The following is a 20,489-nucleotide window of genomic DNA, read 5'->3' as shown; positions in this document are numbered from 1 at the left end:
ATATCATGTTAAATGGGGTATCCATCCCCTCAAGCATTTATCCATCTCCTCAAGCATTTATCCTTTGTGTTACAAACAATCCAATTATACTATTTTAGTTATTTTTAAATATAATTAAATTATTGACTGTAGTTACCCTGTTGTGCTATCAAATATGAAGTGTGTTGTTTAGAAATTCTTTCATATATGAGACATTGATTGTAAACTCTCCGTTTTTTGTTTTTTATTTATTATTATGATTCTTTTTGAGACAGAGTCTTGCCCTGTTGCCCAGGCTAGAGTGCCATGGCATGATCTTGGCCCACTGCAACCTCCACTTCCTGGATTCAAGCAATTTTTGTACCTTAGTCACTCGAGTAGCTGTGGTTACAGGTATGCGCCATCACACTAATTCTTTTTTTTTTTTGTATTTTTATTACAGACAGGGTTTCGCCATGTTGGTCAGGATGGTCTTGAACTCCTGGCCTTAAGTGATCCGCCTGCCTCGGCCTCCAAAAGTGTTGGGATTACAGTGTGAGCCACCATACCCAGCCAACTTTCAGTTTTTTTAAATCTTAAAGTATCTTCCTTTCACTCTCTTTTCTGAAAAAAAGTAGGGTTTTGTGGAGTGGTGTTTTTTGTTGTTGTTGTTGTTTTGGGGTTTTTTTTGGTTATTCTGAAGGTTAGACAGTAGAAAAAAATAGTTTGGATCATATACAATTGTTTATTGATAGTTACTTTTCTTTTTTTTCTTTTTTGAGATGGGGTTTCGCCATGTTGCCCAGGCTGGTCTCAAACTTGTGGGCTCAAGCGATCTGCCCTCCTCGGCCTCCCAAAATGCTAGGATTACAGGTGTGAGCCACCACATCCGGCCAATCTACTTTCTTAAAACCTTAAATATTCCTGTGACTTCTGCTACCTTGTTGCTATAAGAAGGCCACTATATGTCTAATTTCAATACTCTGTAGGGATTCTGTCTTATCTCTCTTTCTTTAATTTTTTTTTTTTTTAACCTAGGCTCAGGGATGTTTTTATGGTCTGTCTTATCTCTCCAGATGCATTTTTCTGTTCCTCTTTAGCATATTGCATGTTCACTACATTGAGTATGGGTTTCTTTTTATTTCTCTTGGAATACTTAAAAGTAAGACTTCCTTTATCTGTGGATTCATGTCTTTAGTTTTGAAAAATTGCCAGCCATTATCTCTTCAAATACAGATGGTCCCTGACTTACATTTATTCAACTTACGATTTTCAACTTTATGATGGTGTAAAAATGATATATATTTAGTACACCCCTTAACCTATGATGGCGATGGCATTACATCTGGATAAACCCATTGTAAATCGAAAATGCTGTAAGTCAAAAATGCACTTTCAACTTAGGATAGTTTCCACTTAAGGTATTTTCAACTCACAGTGTGTTTATCGGGATAAGTCTGAGAGCATCTATATTATCTCTCCTTCATTTTCTCTTTTCTATTCTTTTGAGACTTCACTTATATGCATACTGTACTTTCTATTTTCCTTATTTTTAAGTCTCTTTGTCATATTTTTTATCTTCTGTTTTTGCTTTGATGCAGTCTAGGTAATTTTAAACTCGGTCTTCCAATTTAATAATTCTTTCTTCTGCATCTAATCTATTTAACTTATCCATTGCCCTTTTTTTTTTTTTGAGACAGGGTGTTGCTGTGTCACCCAGGCTGGAGTGCAGTGGCATGATTATGGCTCACTGCAGCCTCAGACTCCTGGACTCAAGAGATCCTCCCGCCTCAGCCTCCCGAGTAGCTGGGACTGCAGACCCACACCACCATACGTGGCTGATTTTTAAATTTTTTGTAGAGACAGGCTCTCATTATGTTGCCCAGGCTGGTCTCGAATTCCTGGCCTCAAGCAATCCTCTTGCCTTGGTCTCTCAAAGTGCTGGAATTATAGACATGAACCACTGTTTCTGGCCCCATTGACTTTCTAATTTCAACAGTTTTCCTTTTTTTTTTTTTTTTTTTTTTTGAGACAAAGTCTTGCTCTGTCACCCAGGCTGGAGTGCAGTGGCGCCATCTCGGCTCACTGCAACCTCCACCTCCTGGGTTTAAGCAATTCTTCTGCCTCAGCCTCCCAAGTAGTGAGGATTACAGGCATGCACCACCATGCTCAGCTAATTATTGTAGAGACAGGGTTTCCCCATGTTGGCCAGGCTCCTGACCACAAGTGATCCACCCACGTGGACCTCCCAGAGTACGGAGATTACAGACATGAGCCACTGTGCCCAGCCTGTTTTTTTAAAAAATTAAACTTTTTATAGTTTTTATTTGCTTATCTCTGTGATTCATTTTTTTTAGACATTAAATAATTACATTATGTTCAATCTTACATGTTTCCAATATGGGAAGTCTTTAGGGGCTGTCTGAATCTGGTGACTCATTCGCATGGTAGCTAATTTCTTTTTTTATTCTTTGATTGTTAGCTTATATTTGATTGATCTTAATATGAAAGAAAACTGGAGTCTTAACTAGATTTCTTTTTCTCCAAATAGTAGCTGCATTTTTTCTTACCAGAAGCCAGGTTACACTCTTCACCCCAAACCTTTCAGGTTGTTATCCTTATCTTGGGAGTTTTAAGTTTTCTTCCCCTACCAGCTACTTGTCCCAACTTCAGTTTCTTAGCCACAAAACTAATGTATTAGAACTAACCTTGGGGAAAGTTTCCTCTTTGTTTATGCTCAACTCTTTGGTTTTGCTTTTTTGGGGTTGCAGGGAGAGAAGAGTGGTCATTGGAGTGAGGAATGCCTTTGATTGTTGCCACTTCTTGTAGCAGAGCCTGGACACAAAATAAATATTTTATTTTTGGTCAACTTTCTGTTTTTTGTTTTGCAGCAAGACAGTTTTTTTTTTTTTACAGTATCTATTTGCCATATTGCCACTAATGGGAGGCTCTTTTTATTTTGAACCCCCTTCTAAATAATTTTATTCTCAAGTAATATAGATATAATATGTAAAATTCAAAAATAATCCAGAAAGTTATAAATTCAAATTGCTTTTACTTCCATATTCCATAGCACAAGGTAACAACAGGCTTTTTGGAATTTTTGTAATTGATTTTTTACTTGATTAGGTTATAAGTGATCATTTAAAATCTTAAAGGAGAAGCAAGTAAAAGATACTTTATAGCCATATATTAAAACTGGACTGATTTTGTAGCTTTACAGAAATTGCCCCAATTGAGAACTACTGTACTAGACATAAGTGGCTCAGAGTTATTGGTATATATATTTCTTCATTTTTTTTTAATATCTCTTCCTTTTCAAAGCTTGTCAAACTAATGTTAAGTGGTATACTTGTCTATTAATGGTAAAAATTGTATATATATATATATATATATATATAAAATATCTGTCTACACCAGGATATCTGTTTTAAAATTGTATAATGCTACAATAGGGCATACCCAACTCATAAAGTTGAAAAACTTTATTTGCATTAAATCTCTGGTAATATGAGAATTTTAGAAGTATTTGAAGGGGTGTACCAGTACCTTGTCACATAAAATAAATCTTAAAAAGCCAGTACAGAAGTGTAGTTAAAGATAGGGTGAGGGAACTATATAACACTAATTTTTTGCACTGCATTGAATGTATTCTGGTGCCTTGGCAAGTCATTTTTTAAAATGTTAGTTTTTTAATCTGTAGAATGGAAATGATTTTACCTAAATTACATAGGGTACCACAGTAGTGAATATGAGAGATTTAAGATAAAACATTCCACAAAAATACTAACTGCTTTAGTTGATCAACTATTTAAACTCTTTCAGCTATTAAATAATAGAAGAAAATGGAATTGAATATGATTTCAGCATGGAACAATCTAATGATTCATTAAGAGTCAACCATAATGATGGTGAAGAGTCAAAACCCGATGCTCAAGTATTTGAGGTATGGATTCAGCTGGGAACTTTTTTCCATCCTAGGGTAAAACAGTGTGCCATTTAACAGCTCTTTATGCTCAAGGGATAGCTGTTATATTTAGTGTATTCAAGAATTTTGGGCTGGGCGCAGTGGCTCACACTTGTAATCCCAGCATTTTGGGAGGCCGAGGCGGGCGTATCACGTGAGGTCAGGAGTTCAAGACCAGCCTGGCCAACGTGGTGAAACCCTGTCTGTACTAAAAATACAAAAATTAGCCGGGCGTGGTGGTGAGTGCCTGTAATCCCAGCTACTTGGGAGGCTGAGGCTGGAGAATCACTTAAACCCAGAAGGCAGAGGTTGCTGTGAGCCGAGATCCCACCATTGCAGTCCACAAGAGTGAAACTCCATTTCAAAAAAAAAAAGCGAAAATAATTTAGGCCGGGCGCGGTGGCTCATGCCTGTAATCCCATCTCTTTGAGAGGCTGAGGCGGGTGGATCACGAGGTCAGGAGATCGAGACCATCCTGGCTAACATGGTGAAACCCCATCTCTACTAAAAATACAGAAAATTAGCTGGGTGTTGTGGCAGTCGCCTATAGTCTCGGCTACTCTGGAGGATGAGGCAGGAGAAAGGCATGAACCCGGGAGGAGGAGCTTGCAGTGAGCCAAGATAGCGCCGTTGCACTGCAGCCTGGGTGACAGAGCAAGAGTCTGTCTCAAAAAAAAAAAAAAAGAATTTTAATGTTTAATTATACACATATTTTATGAAATATTTAATAATACAGAACTTAAGACTTAGATATATTCATAAAAATTTTATATACAGAGAAAAATCTAAAGGTTGGATTATATTACATTATTTCAGGTTCCATTCCTGTGGACAATTTTGATAAAATTAAGATAATAAATATAATAATCAACAATTTTACTTAAGAAATGCTTTCTGTGTATAGCAATTTGTATGAATTGACAACTCTTACAAAAAAGTAAAAACAACTGAAAAATGGATATATTTTCATTTTTATTATACCCATCTTAAAAAAAAAAAAATGGTGACAGTATATTCTAAAAAGACTGAAGTGATTTTTTTTTTCTTTGCAAAAGCATCTAACCTGTATGGACTCCAGGGATTCTTCCTTTGGACAAAATGATTCTCCTACAGTTTTGTCCATCACTACTCCTGAAGCAAATAATTCACTCATATCACAGAATATAACAGGGCCCCTGACTCAGACACAGACTCTTTCTGCAGAGCATTTCCATCTAGTGGACCAAAATGGGCAAGCTATTCAATATGAACTTCAGTCATTGGGGGAATCCAATGCACAAATGGTGAGTATATTTTGTAAGTAACCAGTTTTATGCTCTTTAGCAAAATATATTAGTCTTACTAAATGACCTTAATTTCTTGACACTTTTTATTTACATCATGGTTATTTATTTTTGAGGTGGAGTTTCACTCCTGTTGCCCAGGTTGGAGTGCAATGGCACGATCTTGGTTCACTGCAACCTCTGCCTTCCAAGTTCAAGCAATTCTCCTGCCTCAGCCTCCCAAGTAGGTGGGATTACAGGTGCCCACCACCACACCTGGCTAATTTTTTTGTTTTTTTGGTAGACGCAGGATTTCACCATGTTGGTCAGGCTGGCTTCAAACTCCTGACCTCAGGTGATCCACGCGCGTTGGCCTCCCAGAGTGCTGGGATTACAGGCTTGAGCCACTGAGCCCGGCCACATTGTGTTTAAAATAGTGTTTCCATGACTTTCATTTTTATGTAAGGATTTTAAAAGATTTCCATTCAGGACTACAAATAGTACTTTAAATAAAGAGTACTTACCAGTCTCTGTGTTTGGGCACACTTGTGCTTTGAGATCAATTGGAAATGTAACATAATCTGTAACTAGTTCTGAAGTGCCAGAGTTGACGTGGAACTTACATTTAATGGAACGTACACACACACACACACACACACATATATTAGACTAAACTCCAGTTTGTTTGTTTTTTTTCCAAGACGGAATCTTGCTCTGTCGCCGAGGCTGGAGTGCAGTGGCATGATCTCGGCTCACTGCAACCTCCTCCGCCTGGTTTCAAGCAGTTCTCTTGCCTCATCCTCCTGAGTAACTGGGATTACAAGTGCCTGCCATCACACCCGGCTAGTTTTTGTAATTTTAGTAGAGACGGGGTTTCACCACGTTAGCCAGGCTTGTCTTGAACTCCTGACCTCGTTATCCACCCACCTCAGCCTCCTAAAGTGCTGGAATTACAAGCGTGAGCCACCGTGTCCAGCCTAAACTCCAGTTTTTGATTTATCAACATCTCACTGACCTCCAAGCCACTTTCTGGTATGTTTTCTTGAAGAAATAGAAAGTAATGGAGGTAATGCAATGGAGGTACCACTAGTATATGGGGAATTAGACATATCCTTGCTAATCTTTGTGGGTAAATGTGTGCCACGTGAGTCAGAATGCATAAAGATAAAAAGATGAGGATGGCTAAATACTTTTCAAACAGTTGGCTAAAAGTATTTTTGACCAAGTTCATAGTTTGAGCCAAAGAGGTGAAAGATTGTTTTGACTGACATATGGAAAATTACTAAGAAAAACCTCTAAGTTGCTCTCTGGTTATTTAGAATATACTTAACATAAGTAATACTATGAAGGATAATGTGTCTCTTGCATACTTGAATTTTCCAAATTTTCTACAATGAGTATTTATTACTTTCATAATAAAAATTATTTTTAAAAGCGTAACAACTTTAATTATAAATTACACCACAGGTAAAAATTTTACCTAGAATTAACCCTTGTTTCTGTTCATAATCTAGAGCATTCTAGAGTTAATCTATGCCATTTTACTCCTTTATGATCCAGCCAAATTGAGTTATCTAAATTCTAGGGGTAAGAATAATTGGTTGAGAGGTGACTATGTGCAGGGGAATCCTTCTTGTTTATGTTCGGGCTTTCTGAGACTTAGACCAGAGCCATACTGCATCACCAGCAAAGGTTAATATTCAACAAATAATTTAAATATTAACCAACTACATTTTAATTTTTCATGTCCAGAATGAAGTACTTCTGTAGTTTCCCCTTTATTTGACATTTATTCTAGTTTCTATCAGAACATTTAGAAAGTTTTTTTTTTTTCTTCCAACAGGAAGATCAAGGAGTCTGAATGTGTCAAAGGGTTGTCATTTTACCTAGGGTACCCTTCCGAGCAAAGTTGTTTATTTGAGTTCAAAAAAAAGTTAATTAACACTCTTTGTAATTGGATTAAACTTTCTATACAAAGTAAGTACAAAGGTGGTTTTACATTGTTTAGGTAGGAGATGACAAAGAAGGTTATTTGAAACCATGGAATAGGAAACATGGTATGAAGCATGGAAAAAAAAATGTGAGAAACAGATTATAAGAAAGAATTTTCTTCAAAGAACTGAAGATCAGAGAGAGAATATTCCTGGAAACTTAATGGAACTTTTGGGTTTGTTTGTTTCAGTGGACTGTATTTTTTAGAGCAATTTTAGGTTCATGACCAAAGTGAGCAGAGGGTACACAGATTTTCATATATATATACACTTGCTGTACCTGCACATGGTACAGTATCCCCCTTTATCAACATCTCCTACCAAATGGAGCTATTTGGTGTTTTTTTGGTTTTGGTTTTGGTTTTTTAGTTTTTTTTTTTTTTTACTTCAGGTTCAAGGGTACATGTGAAGGTTTGTTATGGAGGTAAACTCAGATTGTACAGGTTATTTCATCCACCCATGCATTAGGCCTAGTACCCAATAGTTATTTTTTCAGCTCCTCTCCCTCCCACCCTCCACTCTGAAGTAGACCCCATTGTCTGTTGTTCCCTTCTTTGTGTTCATAAGTTTTCATCATTTAGCCCCCACTTGTAAGTGAGAATATGCAGTATTTGGTTTTTTGTTTCAGTGATAGTTTGCTAAGGAAGTAGCCTCCAGCTCCACCTGTGTTCCCACGAAAGACATGATCTTGTTCTTTTTTATGGCTGCATAGTATTCTGTGGTGTATATGTACCACATTTTCTTTATCTAATCTGTCAATGATGGGCATTTAGGTTGATTCCATTTGTTTGCTATTGTGAATAGGGCATTAATGAACATTCACATGCATGTGTCTTTATGGAAGAATGATTTATATTCTTCTGGGTATATATCCAATAATAGGGTTGCTGGGTTGAATGGTCGTTCTGTTTTTATCTCTTTGAGGAATCACCATACTGCTTTCTACAATGGTTGAACAAATTTACACTCCCACCAGCAGTGTATAAGTGTTTTCTTTTCTCCACAACCTCACTAGCATCTGTTATCTTTTGACTTTTTAATAATAGCCATTCTAACTGGTGTGAGATAGTATCTCATTGTGGTTTTGATTTGCATTTTTCTAATGATTAGTGATATTGAGCTTTTCTTCATATGCTTGTTGACTGCATGTATGTCTTCTTTTTGAAAAGTTTATGTTCAAACTAGACAGAACTACTTTAAATTTCATATGGAACCAAAAAAAAGCCCGTATAGCCAAGACAATCTTAAGCAAAAAGAATAAAGCTGGAGGCATCATGTTTCCTGACTTCAAACTGTACTACAAGGCTGCAGTAACCAAAACAGCATGGTACTGGTACCAAAACAGAGATATAGACCAATGGAACAGAACAGAGGCCTCAGAAATAACACCATACATCTACAACCATCTGATCTTCGACAGACGTGACAAAAACAAGCAATGGGGAAAGGATTCCCTATTTAATAAATAGTGCTGGGAAAACTGGCTAGCCATATGCAGAAAACAGAAACTGGACCCCTTCCTTACACCTTATACAAAAATTAACTCAAGGTGGATCAAAGACTTAAACGTAAAACCTGAAACTATAAAAACCCTAGAAGAAAACCTGGACAGTGCCATTCAGGACATAGACATGGGCAAAGACTTCATGACTAAAACACCAAAAGCAATTGCAACAAAAGCCAGAATTGACAAATGAGATCTAATTAAGCTAGAGAGCTTCTGCACAGCAAAAGAAACTATCATCAGAGTGAACAGGCAACCTACAGAATGGGAGAACATTTTTGCATGCTATCTGACAAAGGTCTAGTATCCAGAATCTACAAGAAAGTTAAACAAATTTATAAGACAATCCATTAAAAAGTAGGCAAAGGATATGAAAAGACACCTTTCCAAAGAAGACATTTATGTGGCCAACAAACATAAGAAAAAAAGTTGATCATCATTGGTCATTAGAGAAATGCAAATCAAAACCACAGTGAGATACCATCACACTCCAGTTAGAATGGCAATTATTAGAAAGTTTGGAAACGATGCTGGCACAGCTGTGGAGAAATAGGAACACTTTTACACTGTTGGTGGTAGCGTAAATTAATTCGACCATTGTGGAAGGCAGTGTGATGATTACTCAAGGATCTAGAACCAGAAATACCATTTGACCCAGCAATCTCATGACTGGGTGTATACCCAAAGGATTATAAATCATTCTGCTATAAAGACATACGCACACATACATTTATTGTAGCACTGTTTACAATAGCAAAGACTTGGAACCAACCCAGTGCCCATCAATGATAGACTGGATGAAGAAAATGTGGCACATATATACCATGAAATACTATGCAGCCATAAAATAGAATGAGTTCATGTCCTTTTGCAGGGACATGGATGAAGTTGGAAACCATCATCCTCAGCAAACTAACACAGGAACAGAAAACCAAACACCTAATGTTCTCACTCATAAGTGGGATTTGAACAATAAGAACACATGGACACAGGGAGGAGAACATCACACACCAGGGCCTGTGAGGGGGTGGAGGAAAAGAGGAGGGAGAGCCATAGGACAAATACCTAATGCATGCAGGGCTTAAAACCTAGATGATGAGTTGATTGGGGCAGCAAACCACCATGGCACATGTATACCTATGTAACAAATGTGCACGTTCAGCACTTGTATCCCAGAACTTAAAAAAAAAAAAAGTGTCTGTTCTTGTCCTTTGTCCACTTTTCAATGGGGTTGTTTTTCTCTTGTAAATTTGTTTTAAGTTCCATTTAGATACTGGATAATAGACCTTTGTCAGATGCATAGTTTGCAAATATTTTTCTCCCATTCTTCAATTTGTTTGTTTACTCTGTTGATAGTTTCTTTTGCTGTATAGAAGCTCTTAAGTTTATTTAGATCCCATTTGCCAATTTTTGCTTTTGTTGCAATTGCTTTTAGTGTCTTTGTCATGAAATCTTTGCCCATTCCCTTGTCCAGGATGGTATTGCCTAGGCTGTCTTCCAGGTTTTTATAGTTTTGGATTTTATATTTAAATCTTTAGTCCATCTTGAGTTTTTCTTTTGTTTGTTTGGTTGTTTTTTTTTGTATATGGTGTGAGGAAGGGGTCCAACTTCTGTCATCTGCATGTGGCTAACCCGTAATCCTGGTACCATTTACTTAACAGTGAGTTGTTTCCCTAATGCTTGCTTTTGTCAGCTTTGTTGAAGATCAAATGGTTGCAGGTGGGCAACGTTGTTTCTGGGCTCTCTCTTCTATTTCATTGGTCTATGTGTCTGTTTTCATACCAGTACCATGCTGTTTTGGTTACTGTAGCCTTGTATAGTTTGAAGTCAGGTAACATAATGCCTCCAGCTTTGTCCTTTTTGCTTAGGATTGCCTTGGCTATTTGGGCTTTTTTTTTTTTTTTTTTTTGGTTCCATATGAATTTTAAAATAGTTTTTTTCTAGTTCTGTGAAGAATGCCATTGGCAGTTTGATAGGAATAGCATTGAATCTGTGAATTGCTTTGCACAGTGTGGCCATTTTAATTATATTGATTCTTTCTGTCCATGAGCATGGATTTTTTTTTTCCATTTGTTTGTATCTTCTCTGATTATTTGAGCAGTCTTTTGTAATTCTTATTGTATAGACCTTTCACCTTCCTGTAATCCTAGGTTATTTTATTCTTTTTCTGGCAATTGTGAATGGGATTGCCTTCCTAATTTGGCCCTTGTCTTGGTTGTTGTTGGTATATTGGAATGCTAGTGATTTTTGAACATTGATTTTGTATACTGAAACTTTGCTGAAGTTGTTTATCTCTGGAGGAGCTTTCGGACTGAGAATATGGAGTTTTCTAAATGTAGGATCATGTCGTCTGCAAACAAGGGTAATCTGACTTTCTCTCTTCCTATCTGGATGTTCTGTATTTCTTTCTCTTGCCTGATTGCTTTGGCCAGGACTTCCAATACTATGTTGAATAGGAGTGGTGAGAGAGGGCATCCTTTTCTTGTGCTGGTTTTCAAGGAGAATGCCTCCAGCTTTTGCCCATTTACTGTGATGTTGGCTGTGGGTTTGTTAGCTAAGCATTTTGTTTTTCTTAATTTATTTTAATTAAATAATCTATTTTTTAAGCGATATGTCTCAGCCAAGCACAATGGCTCACGCTTGTAATCCCAGCACTTTGGGAGGCCGAGGTGAGCGGATCACAAGGTCAGGAGTCCAAGACCAGACTGGCCAACATAGTGAAACCCTGTCTCTACTAAAAATACAAAAATTAGCCAGGTGTGGTTATGCAAGCCTGTAATCCCAGCTACTCAGGAGGCTGAGGCAGGAGAATCGCTTGAACCCGGGAGGTGGAGGTTGTGGTGAGCCAAGGTCATGCCACTGCACTCCATGCACTCCAGCCTGGGCAACAGAGCAAGACTCCATCTCAAAAAAAAAAGAGATATGTCTCACTCTGTCACCTAGGCTTAAGTGCAGTGGCTTGATCTAGCCTCCAGAGTAGCTAGAACTACAGGGACATGCCACTGCCATCAGCCAAATGGAGCTTTTTAAAGAAATATACCTTCCTTTTTTTTCAATACGACTTTTTATTATTCATTCATTTATTTATGTATTTATTTTTTGAGACGAAGTCTCACTCTGTTGTCCAGGCTGGAGTGCAGTGGCGTGCGATCTCAGCTCACTGCAACCTCTACCTCCTGGGTTCAAGCGATTCTCCTGCCTCAGCCTCCGGAGTAGCTGGGATTGCAGGTGCCTACCACCACGCCTGGCTAATTTTAGTATTTTTAGTAGAGACGGGGTTTCACCATGTTGGCCAGGCTAGTCTCAAACTCCTGACCCCAGGTGATCCATCCGCCTCAGCCTCCCAAAGTGCTGGGATTACAGGCGTGAGCCACTATGCCTGGCCCCTTATGACTTTCTACATAGAAGTTATTAGTAAAGATTCTGTAGTGGGTGAATCTGCAATGGATGAAGATGTTTTGGAGTGAAGCTGAATTGGTCTTTTGAATTTATTAGAAATATTGTACACAAAGGGCCCAGTAGGTAAAAGACCACTCAGCTAAAGTTTTCTGATAATTTTCATGGTCTGCCTGAAATAGAATATGTTGTAGCACATGACTCTTCAAAACCATGTTTGCTTTCATAGCAAAGATTGAAGGTAATTAGCTGGGTTTTCTTTAAATAAGAAAAGTAATATTAACATTTTCGTTGTCAGATTATATGAATTGAAAATTTTTTTTAGGTACCGGGGGGCTAAGCTAAGAAGCAAGAAAATAAATGAGACTGTACTATGCTTGGGAAACATAGTCTCAAAATTAAGAGGATATTCCACAGATCAGTCTTAATTATGAAACTTGTATATGATTGAATAACTTATAAAAACTTATATGTGTTTAATTTCGATTTAAAAATAACCACAGCACTCATTTTCTAAGAATGAATAAAATATTTTTCATACCCCCATCCTAAAAATTAGAAAAAATATATATACATATTTTTTTCACAGATATTTAATGTCATTATAAGGGGTAAAGAATTTAAAACAGTATTATTACTGTTGCCTTTTAATGTCCAGCAGGGTTTTTTATTTTGTTTTGGTTTTGTCTTTTTTTAGATTAAACAGCATTGTCAAATATTGGGAGCTATTACAGAGTGGTAGTTTAAAGGAGTCAGATTGCTTGAGTTTCAATTATAGCCTACCACTAAATAGCTCTGTGTAACCTTGTATGAGTTTTGTAACCTCTATGTGACAGTTTCCTCATTTATAAAATGTATATACTTGATATACACATGATGAGGATTAAATGAGGTAATACATCCAAAGTGCTGCCACTTCGTATGCACTGAGCATGTGTAAACAGTTATCATCAGAGTTTGCAGTTGCTGTTTCATGCTAAAGTGATAAGAGTTATGGCAGGATATTTTTATCTCAAGAAAGTTGTTAAACACTGGGGAAGGAAGGAAACAATTCCCATTCTTAATTTCTGGGAACTATTTATGATTATATTAATATTTAAAGCATTCTAGTTTGTTGAAGTTTTTTCCCCCAACATTAAATTTAAAAAAATTTTTTTTCAAATTTATATTTGCATTTTTTCAAATGGCCCTTTTTTTTCAAAGCAAGGTTTTGCTCTGTCACCCAGGCTGGAGAACAGTAGCATGATCATGGCTCACTGCAGCCTCGACCTCCCAGCCTCAAGTGATCCTCCCACCTGAGCCCCCAGAGTAGCTGGTACTACAGACACATGCCATCACACTCAGCTAATTTTAAAAATTGTTTGTAGAGAAAGGTAGCCCAAGGGGTTCAAGCGATCCTCTCGCCTTGACCTCCCAAAGTACTGGGATTACAGGCATGAGCCACTGTGTCTGGCCTCAAGTAACTCTCTTACAAGTTGGAATGCAGTCCCTATCAAGCATCAGCAATATTTTCATGTTTTACCTAGCAAAAGAGGAGTCTGGGAAAGTGGGTTGGAATGATTAAGGATTGTTACCTGCATTAAAGAGGACAGCAGACTTTGGATAAAACAGTAAAACCGTGTTAATAGGAGAGTAGTATGTTAAGTGATAAAATTTATGTGGTGCTGATGGAAGTCTGATGCTTCAAGACTTCCAGAAAAGTCTGGAAGCATCAGATAGACTTAATTTCACATACTGTATTAGCTATGCTTTCAAATTATAGGTCTAAAAGTTTTTTTTCAACTTCATATGCCTTTTTAGTTGATATTCCTCTAAATTTGATAGAGTAGGTTCAGTTGTTAAACCGAAAAAAAATACAGTAAATATACTATTTTCCCTGAGTTTTCAAACTTTTGAGGCACTTCATAGTATAGTTCTTTATGAATCATAGAGGCTATATATAAATGCTGAGATGCAAAAATAAATCCTATTTAAGTAGACATTTATCAAGTTACCTTTTTTTCTTTTTTTTGGAGACAGTCTCGCTCTGTCACCCAGGCTGGAGTACAGTGGTGCGATCTCGGCTCACTGCAACCTCTGCCTCCCAGATTCAAGCAGTTCTCCTGCCTTAGCCTCCTGAGTACCTGGGATTACAGGTGCGTGCCACCACGCCCTGCTAATTTTTGTATTTTTAGTCGAGATGGGGTTTCACCACATTGATCAGGCTGGTCTCGAACTCCTGACCTCGTGATCTGCCTGCCTCGGCCTCCCTCCCAAAGTGCTAGGATTACAGGCATGAGCCACCACTCCCGACCAACAAGTTACCATTTTTAAACTAAGGAAAATGACTTTAAATATAAGACAAATGATTGCCATACAAATAGGTCAAACATGTATGAATAATACAGTAAGCGGCAAAAGGTAAATGCATTACGTCCAGACAGACTTGTTCAGATTACCAAGTAATTAGACTTCATCCATGTATAATGATTAAGACCGCTGGTGATTAAGACCCTAGGATTAGGGTCAAACTGCCTGTTTTTAATCCTGACTTCACCACTTATAAGTTGTGAGACCTTGGAAAAAAATGTTTATGTGCCTCAATGTTTTCATCTATAAATGGGGGAAATCATAGAATCCACCATAGAGCTAGGTATGTGTTTAATAATTTATTTAATTAATAGTTTTTGTTAAATCAGTCTAGGCATATGCATTTGATTTTTTTTTTTTTTTTTTTTTAATGCTTCCAAGATGATTGTTGCCAGCCCTACAGAAAATGGACAGGTACTTCGTGTAATTCCATCTACCCAGACAGCAATGGCACAAGTGATTATACCTCAGGGGCAGCTTGTGGATGTGAATAGTCCTCGGGGTGAGTAACAATGGGATATAGTCCTCAGGGTGATATATAGGGGATTTGAGAGTGTTTTAAAAACATGAATATTTTAGAAAAATCATCTTATGAAAGTCAGTGCTAAAATTGATCTCCTTAGGTAAAAGATTTTGAATTAAATAATTAGAAAACAGCTCTTCACCCAAATAAATTCAAAGTTCATTTTTCAACTCCTGTCTAGATTAGCTATTTGATTTAAGAATTCTATGAAGCCAGTTGACTCCTGCTTCCTCCCAAATGACCAGTGAGCATAAAATAAATTCTTCTTAATTATAACAGTAGTAATAACCGCAACAATAGCAAGAATATAATGCTAATAGCTTCAGAAGTTTTTATTTATATCTTTCTCTTCTTTTTTTTTTTTTTTTTTTTGGAGGCAAAGTCTCACCCTATCCCCTAGGCTGGAGTACAGTGGTGGCATGATCTCGGCTCACTGCAACCTCCGACTCTCAGGTTCAAGCAATTCTCCTGCCTCAGCCTCCTGAGTAGCAGGGATTACAGATGCCTGCAACCACGCCTGGCTAATTTTTATATTTTTAGTAGAGTCAGGGCTTCACCATATTGGCCAGACTGGTCTCGAACTCCTGACCTTGGGTGATCCACCCGCCTCCACCTCCCAAAGTGCTGGGATTACATACGTAAGCCACCGTGGCTGGCCATTTATATCTTTATCAATATTTTTATTAGCCATGTGACTCATTACTTTTTTTTTTTATACTATCCTTTTTATCCTCTTGCTCTTTTCCTCTTTCCTTGGCCCCTTCAGATTCAGAAAAGAGAATCATGCTCCCTATTTCTCCTTATATAGTCTGTCTTTACCTGTTTGATAATATGCCTATTAGTTCTTTTTCTCCCTTTTCCCTCAATTTGAATCTCTTTTCTAACCTCATAGCTATACTGTTTTGTTGCTTCTTCATAGCTAATGGTTTAGGGCAGATATTTTCACCTTAGTGTTATCATTCTTTGTTAATAGTCATTAGGACATGAAGAGAAAAACAAAGATTGCAGAAAACATTATGAGTATGAGCACAGTATATAAACAAAATTAGTTTTACATTTTCCTATATATTGCAGAACTCTTAAGATACAATTATTTCTACTACTTTTATATACTGGCTGTTCAATATAAATTCTAAAACTTAATTATAAAATTACAGTAGTCAGTATTATAATTTAAAGTAAACAAGTATCAGAGAAATTCTCAATAAAGCATTATTCATTTATTCTCAATAAAGCATAAATTTTCTTTACCTATTACAAATACATAAGTTTTAGTTAGGTATATTCTTATGGTCTTATTCAAGATATTGATGTTACTTTGTTCTTGTTTTTGTTGTTAAGATGTCCCTGAAGAGAAACCCAGTGACAGAAACTTATCAACTGTAAGGGTGGATACTCTAGCAGACAATACCAGCAATTACATTCTTCATCCTCAGACATCCTTCACATTGCCCAAAAAGTCAGTGACCAGGTGAGTCCATGAGAAAGAGAAGCTCATCTTTTAACATCACCATGGAAATCTTTTTTACAAATTACACATTTAAAGCTGGCTGACTATGGAGAAAATCAGAAAATAGAAGGAACTATCATTGAATATATCTTTAGTTATTTTAAGGCATCTGGGTCATAAGGAGGCTACTTTGGAAGCTATAAATGTCAAAAGTGCTACTTTTCCTCGGTGACATCTGTTATCTTTTGAAACAGTATGAAAATTGTATTAGTTTATTTAGTCTGACACTAACAGACTTTTTAGAATAAAGAAACATTCATGGCTAGGCACTGTGGTTCACACCTGTAATCCCAAAACTTTGGGAAGACAAGGCAGGTAAATCACGAGATCAGGAGTTCAAGACCAGCCTGGCCAAGATGGTGAAACCCCGTCTCTACTAAAAATACAAAAATTAGCTGGGTATGGTGGTGGGCGCCTGTAATTCCAGCTACTTGGGAGGCTGAGGCAGAGAATTGCTTGAACCCGGGAGGCGGAGGTTGCAGTGAGCTGAGATTATACCACTGCACTCCAGCCTGGACAACAGAGCGAGACTCCATTAAGAAAAAAAAAAAAAAGACCAGGTGTGGTGGCTCATGCCTGTAATCCCAGCACATTGGGAGGCCAAGGTGGGCAGATCATGAGGTCAGGAGATCGAGACCATCCTGGCTAACACAGTGAAACCCTGTCTCTACTAAAAGTACAAAACAAAAAAAAAATTAACCGGGCTTGGTGGCAGGCACCTTTAGTCCCAGCTACTTGGGAGGCTGAGGCAGGAGAATGGCGTTAACCTGGGAGGTGGAGCTTGCAGTGAGCTGAGATCGCGCCACTGTACTCCAGCCTGGGTGACAGAGCGAGACTGTCTTGAAAACAAAAACATAGGCCGGGCACGGTGGCTCAAGCCTGTAATCCCAGCACTTTGGGAGGCCGAGACGGGCGGATCACGAGGTCAGGAGATCGAGACCGTCCTGGCTAACATGGTGAAACCCCGTCTCTACTAAAAAATACAAAAAAAACTAGCCGGGCGAGGTGGTGGGCGCCTGTAGTCCCAGCTACTGGGGAAGCTGAGGCAGGAGAATGGCGTAAACCTGGAAGGCGGAGCTTGCAGTGACCTGAGATCCGGCCACTGCACTCCAGCCCGGGAGACAGAGCGAGACTCCGTCTCAAAAAAATTAAAAAAAAAAGAAAACTAAAACGAAAAAAAAATTCATTATAGTTCCTAAAGTTTTAAAGGTGTTTTATCACATTTTTATGCATAGAATTCCTCTGTGGTAAAATGTTTAAAATGTTTTTTGCCAACTTTTTTTTCAGTTTTTGTTTTTGTTTTAAAATAATACTATGATATTTTAGGGAAATATGTACATGGCTTACGTGTTGTTTATATTATTTTAATTGTTCCATAAAAATATTTTTGAATTAAGACATTATTTTTGACATTTAATCTTAGAACTTAATAATGTTACTTTTCACTTGATCTTAGCCAAAAAGCCAAGAAGTGACACATAATGTTACTTTAAACTAGTCAAATTTATCATTTTTTTGATAAATGAAAGCAGTTATATAATAAGAGCACAAAATAAGCTTTGGGAGAGATATATAAAACACTTGAATTTGTTGGGACTACATGTATCTGGAAGAACAAATTTAGGTCTTTGACTTAGTAGTTAATAAAATAGTAATTGTTAAAGAAAATGATAACTGATGCACCCATCAGACCAATCTGTAGTTATTGTTAAAACTTCTTATTGATGACCTCAATATTTCTCTTTGATACTAAGAGGATAAAGCAGTTGAATGCATTTTGTGTGTTCATTGAACTGCATGTTTATGTATATTCCTCTCCTATCCCAGAATGCTGGAAGAACCCCTTCTGGCGCCTCTTCAGCCACTTTCTTCTAACACACCTATATGGGCCTGCCGTCTTAGGAGCTGTGAGGTGAGCTAAAAATAATTATTACCTAGAATTACTTACCTGCTTATAACCACAGGTCATCCCCAAATGCCACTTTTGAGTACAACTAATGTAGGCTATATTTACAATATTTTGTTTGTGTTTTTGTTAAATCTAATCTCATGTATTATTGAATTCTTAGAGATTCTAAGCTCTGTTAAAGCAGAGGTTATATAAATTTACATTTCACTATTATTTCTTCTCTTGCAACGCTCTTCCCTCATAGTCCATGAAACTTCACTATCATGTTTCTCTACTATTAACTTTTCAACCATTTCTTTTCTTTCTTTGCTTGCACTTATTTTTTTTCATATTATCAGTAGAAAATTCTTTAAGGCTCACTTTCTGACTTTGTCTTTTTTCTCTATATTTTATCTTTTGGAGCACTTACCTACTTTGTTGACTTTCAACTCATATCTATAAAAATGATTTCCAAGTCCGTATCACCAGTTTTTATATTTATTTATTTATTGAGACAGAGTCTCACTCTGTCCCCCAGACTGTAGTATAGTGGTGCAATCTCAGCTCACTGCAACTTCTGCCTCCTGGGTTCAAGCGATTCTTGTGCCTCGGCCTCCCAAGTAGCTGGGACTACAGGCATGTGCCACCACACCTGGCTGATTTTTTGTATTTTTAGCAGAGATGGGATTTCACTATGTTGGCCAGACTGGTTTGGAACTCCTGGGGTGATCCACCCACCTCGGCCTCCCAAAGTGCTGGGATTACAGGTGTGAACCACTGTGCCAGGCCAGATTTTGAATTCTGCCTTCCTCTTGTCCCAGATATCTGGCTACTTGCTTGAAGGTTTATTTGAATTTCACCTCAAATTCACCATATCCCATACTGAAATCATCTACCATGCCACAACTAGCTCCACTTCCAAAATTCCATGTCTGCGTAATGACAAATACCATTTCCTTAGATACCCAGGCATAAAGTTTTGTACTAATTTCTTCCTTTCCCACATTTGGTAGTCACCAGATTCTTTTTTTTTTTTTGAGACGGAGTCTCGCTCTGTCATGTAGGCTGGAGTGCAGTGGCGCTGTCTCAAGTCACTGCAACCTCCGCCTCCCAGGTTCAAGCAATTCTCCTGCCTCAGCCTCTTGAGTAGCTGGGACTACTTGCATGTGCCACCATGCTCAGCTAATTTTTGTATTTTTAGTAGAGATGGGGTTTCGCTATGTTTGCCAGGCTGGTCTCGAACTCCCGACCTCAGGTGATCCTCCTGTCTCAGCCTCCCAAAGTGCTGGGATTACAGGTGTGAGCCACTGCACCCTGAGGTAGTCACCAGATTCTTTTAGTTTTTCCTTTAAAGTATCTTTTTCTTTTTGGCCCATTTTTCAATAGGCCTTTGTCCTCTTGTGCTTGATTACAGGAATAGCCTGCCCCCTAACATCTTTGACTCTCCCATTTCTGGTCCCTAATGTATATTTTTCTAAGGCTGCTTGTATTTGAAGATTGTTTTAATTGTCTTTTCTCAGTGCCCAATAAGTTGTGTTATTTTTTTCCACATTATTTAGCCATTGTAGCTAGTTTCAAAGGCCTTTCATAATCTGGTATCATCCTACCTTGTCCTACTTTATTTCCTACTTTTCTCAAACTCATCTTCATTCTTGTTAGCCTAGTCTTCCTACTTTCAACAGATACTCCAGAATTTTTTTTTAGCTCTCCCTTTACCCATTTGTATTTCCTTTTCCTATATGTTACTTTTTTCTTCTACTTAACATTTCTAACTATTCTTCAAATCCCAATGCAAATCCTACATATCTTTTGTATAAATTACCTAATGATTATTTTAGCCTTTACCTATTTCTCTCTTTAAATTCTTTAGTATTAATTGTCATTCTTAATTATTTACTAGCTTAGGCCGGGCGCAGTGGCTCACTTCTGTAATTCTAGCACTTTGGGAAGCCAAGGCAGGCGGATCACTTGAGGTCAGGAGTTCGAGAGTAACTGACCAATGTGATGAAACCCCATCTCTGCTAAAAATACAAAAATTAGCCGGGCGTGGTGGTGGGCAGGAGAATCACTTGAATTTAGGAGACAGAGGTTGCAGTGAGCCAACATCACGCCACTGCATTCCAGCCTCCGTGACAGAGGGA

At 37.8% G+C, this 20,489-nt stretch overlaps 1 protein-coding gene across 8 annotated transcripts in view; it reads left to right on the top strand.

Moving 5' to 3' along the window:
- The window catches only part of CARF (calcium responsive transcription factor), a 92,208-nt gene that overhangs the window by 41,928 nt on the left and 29,791 nt on the right, over positions 1-20,489 (top strand). For 7 of the 8 annotated variants that reach the window (XR_004441617.1, XM_033230665.1, XM_033230660.1 and 4 more), the window contains 5 exons: positions 3,784-3,904; positions 4,981-5,208; positions 14,809-14,929; positions 16,292-16,421; positions 18,288-18,372. Coding sequence is in view for 6 of the 8 variants with exons in the window: in XM_033230665.1 (XP_033086556.1) it covers positions 3,827-3,904; positions 4,981-5,208; positions 14,809-14,929; positions 16,292-16,421; positions 18,288-18,372 (642 nt within the window). In the remaining 2 variants the exon portion in view is untranslated. Of the gene's footprint in view, positions 1-3,783; positions 3,905-4,980; positions 5,209-14,808; positions 14,930-16,291; positions 16,422-18,287; positions 18,373-20,489 lie in introns of those variants that run through there. The other variant, XM_033230667.1, reaches the window with a different exon arrangement.

The sequence above is a fragment of the Trachypithecus francoisi genome, unplaced genomic scaffold (assembly GCF_009764315.1).
Source record: "Trachypithecus francoisi isolate TF-2019V2 unplaced genomic scaffold, Tfra_2.0 Lachesis_group13, whole genome shotgun sequence".
Classification (NCBI taxonomy): domain Eukaryota; kingdom Metazoa; phylum Chordata; class Mammalia; order Primates; family Cercopithecidae; genus Trachypithecus; species Trachypithecus francoisi.
This window is presented reverse-complemented; position numbering and strand designations above follow the sequence as displayed.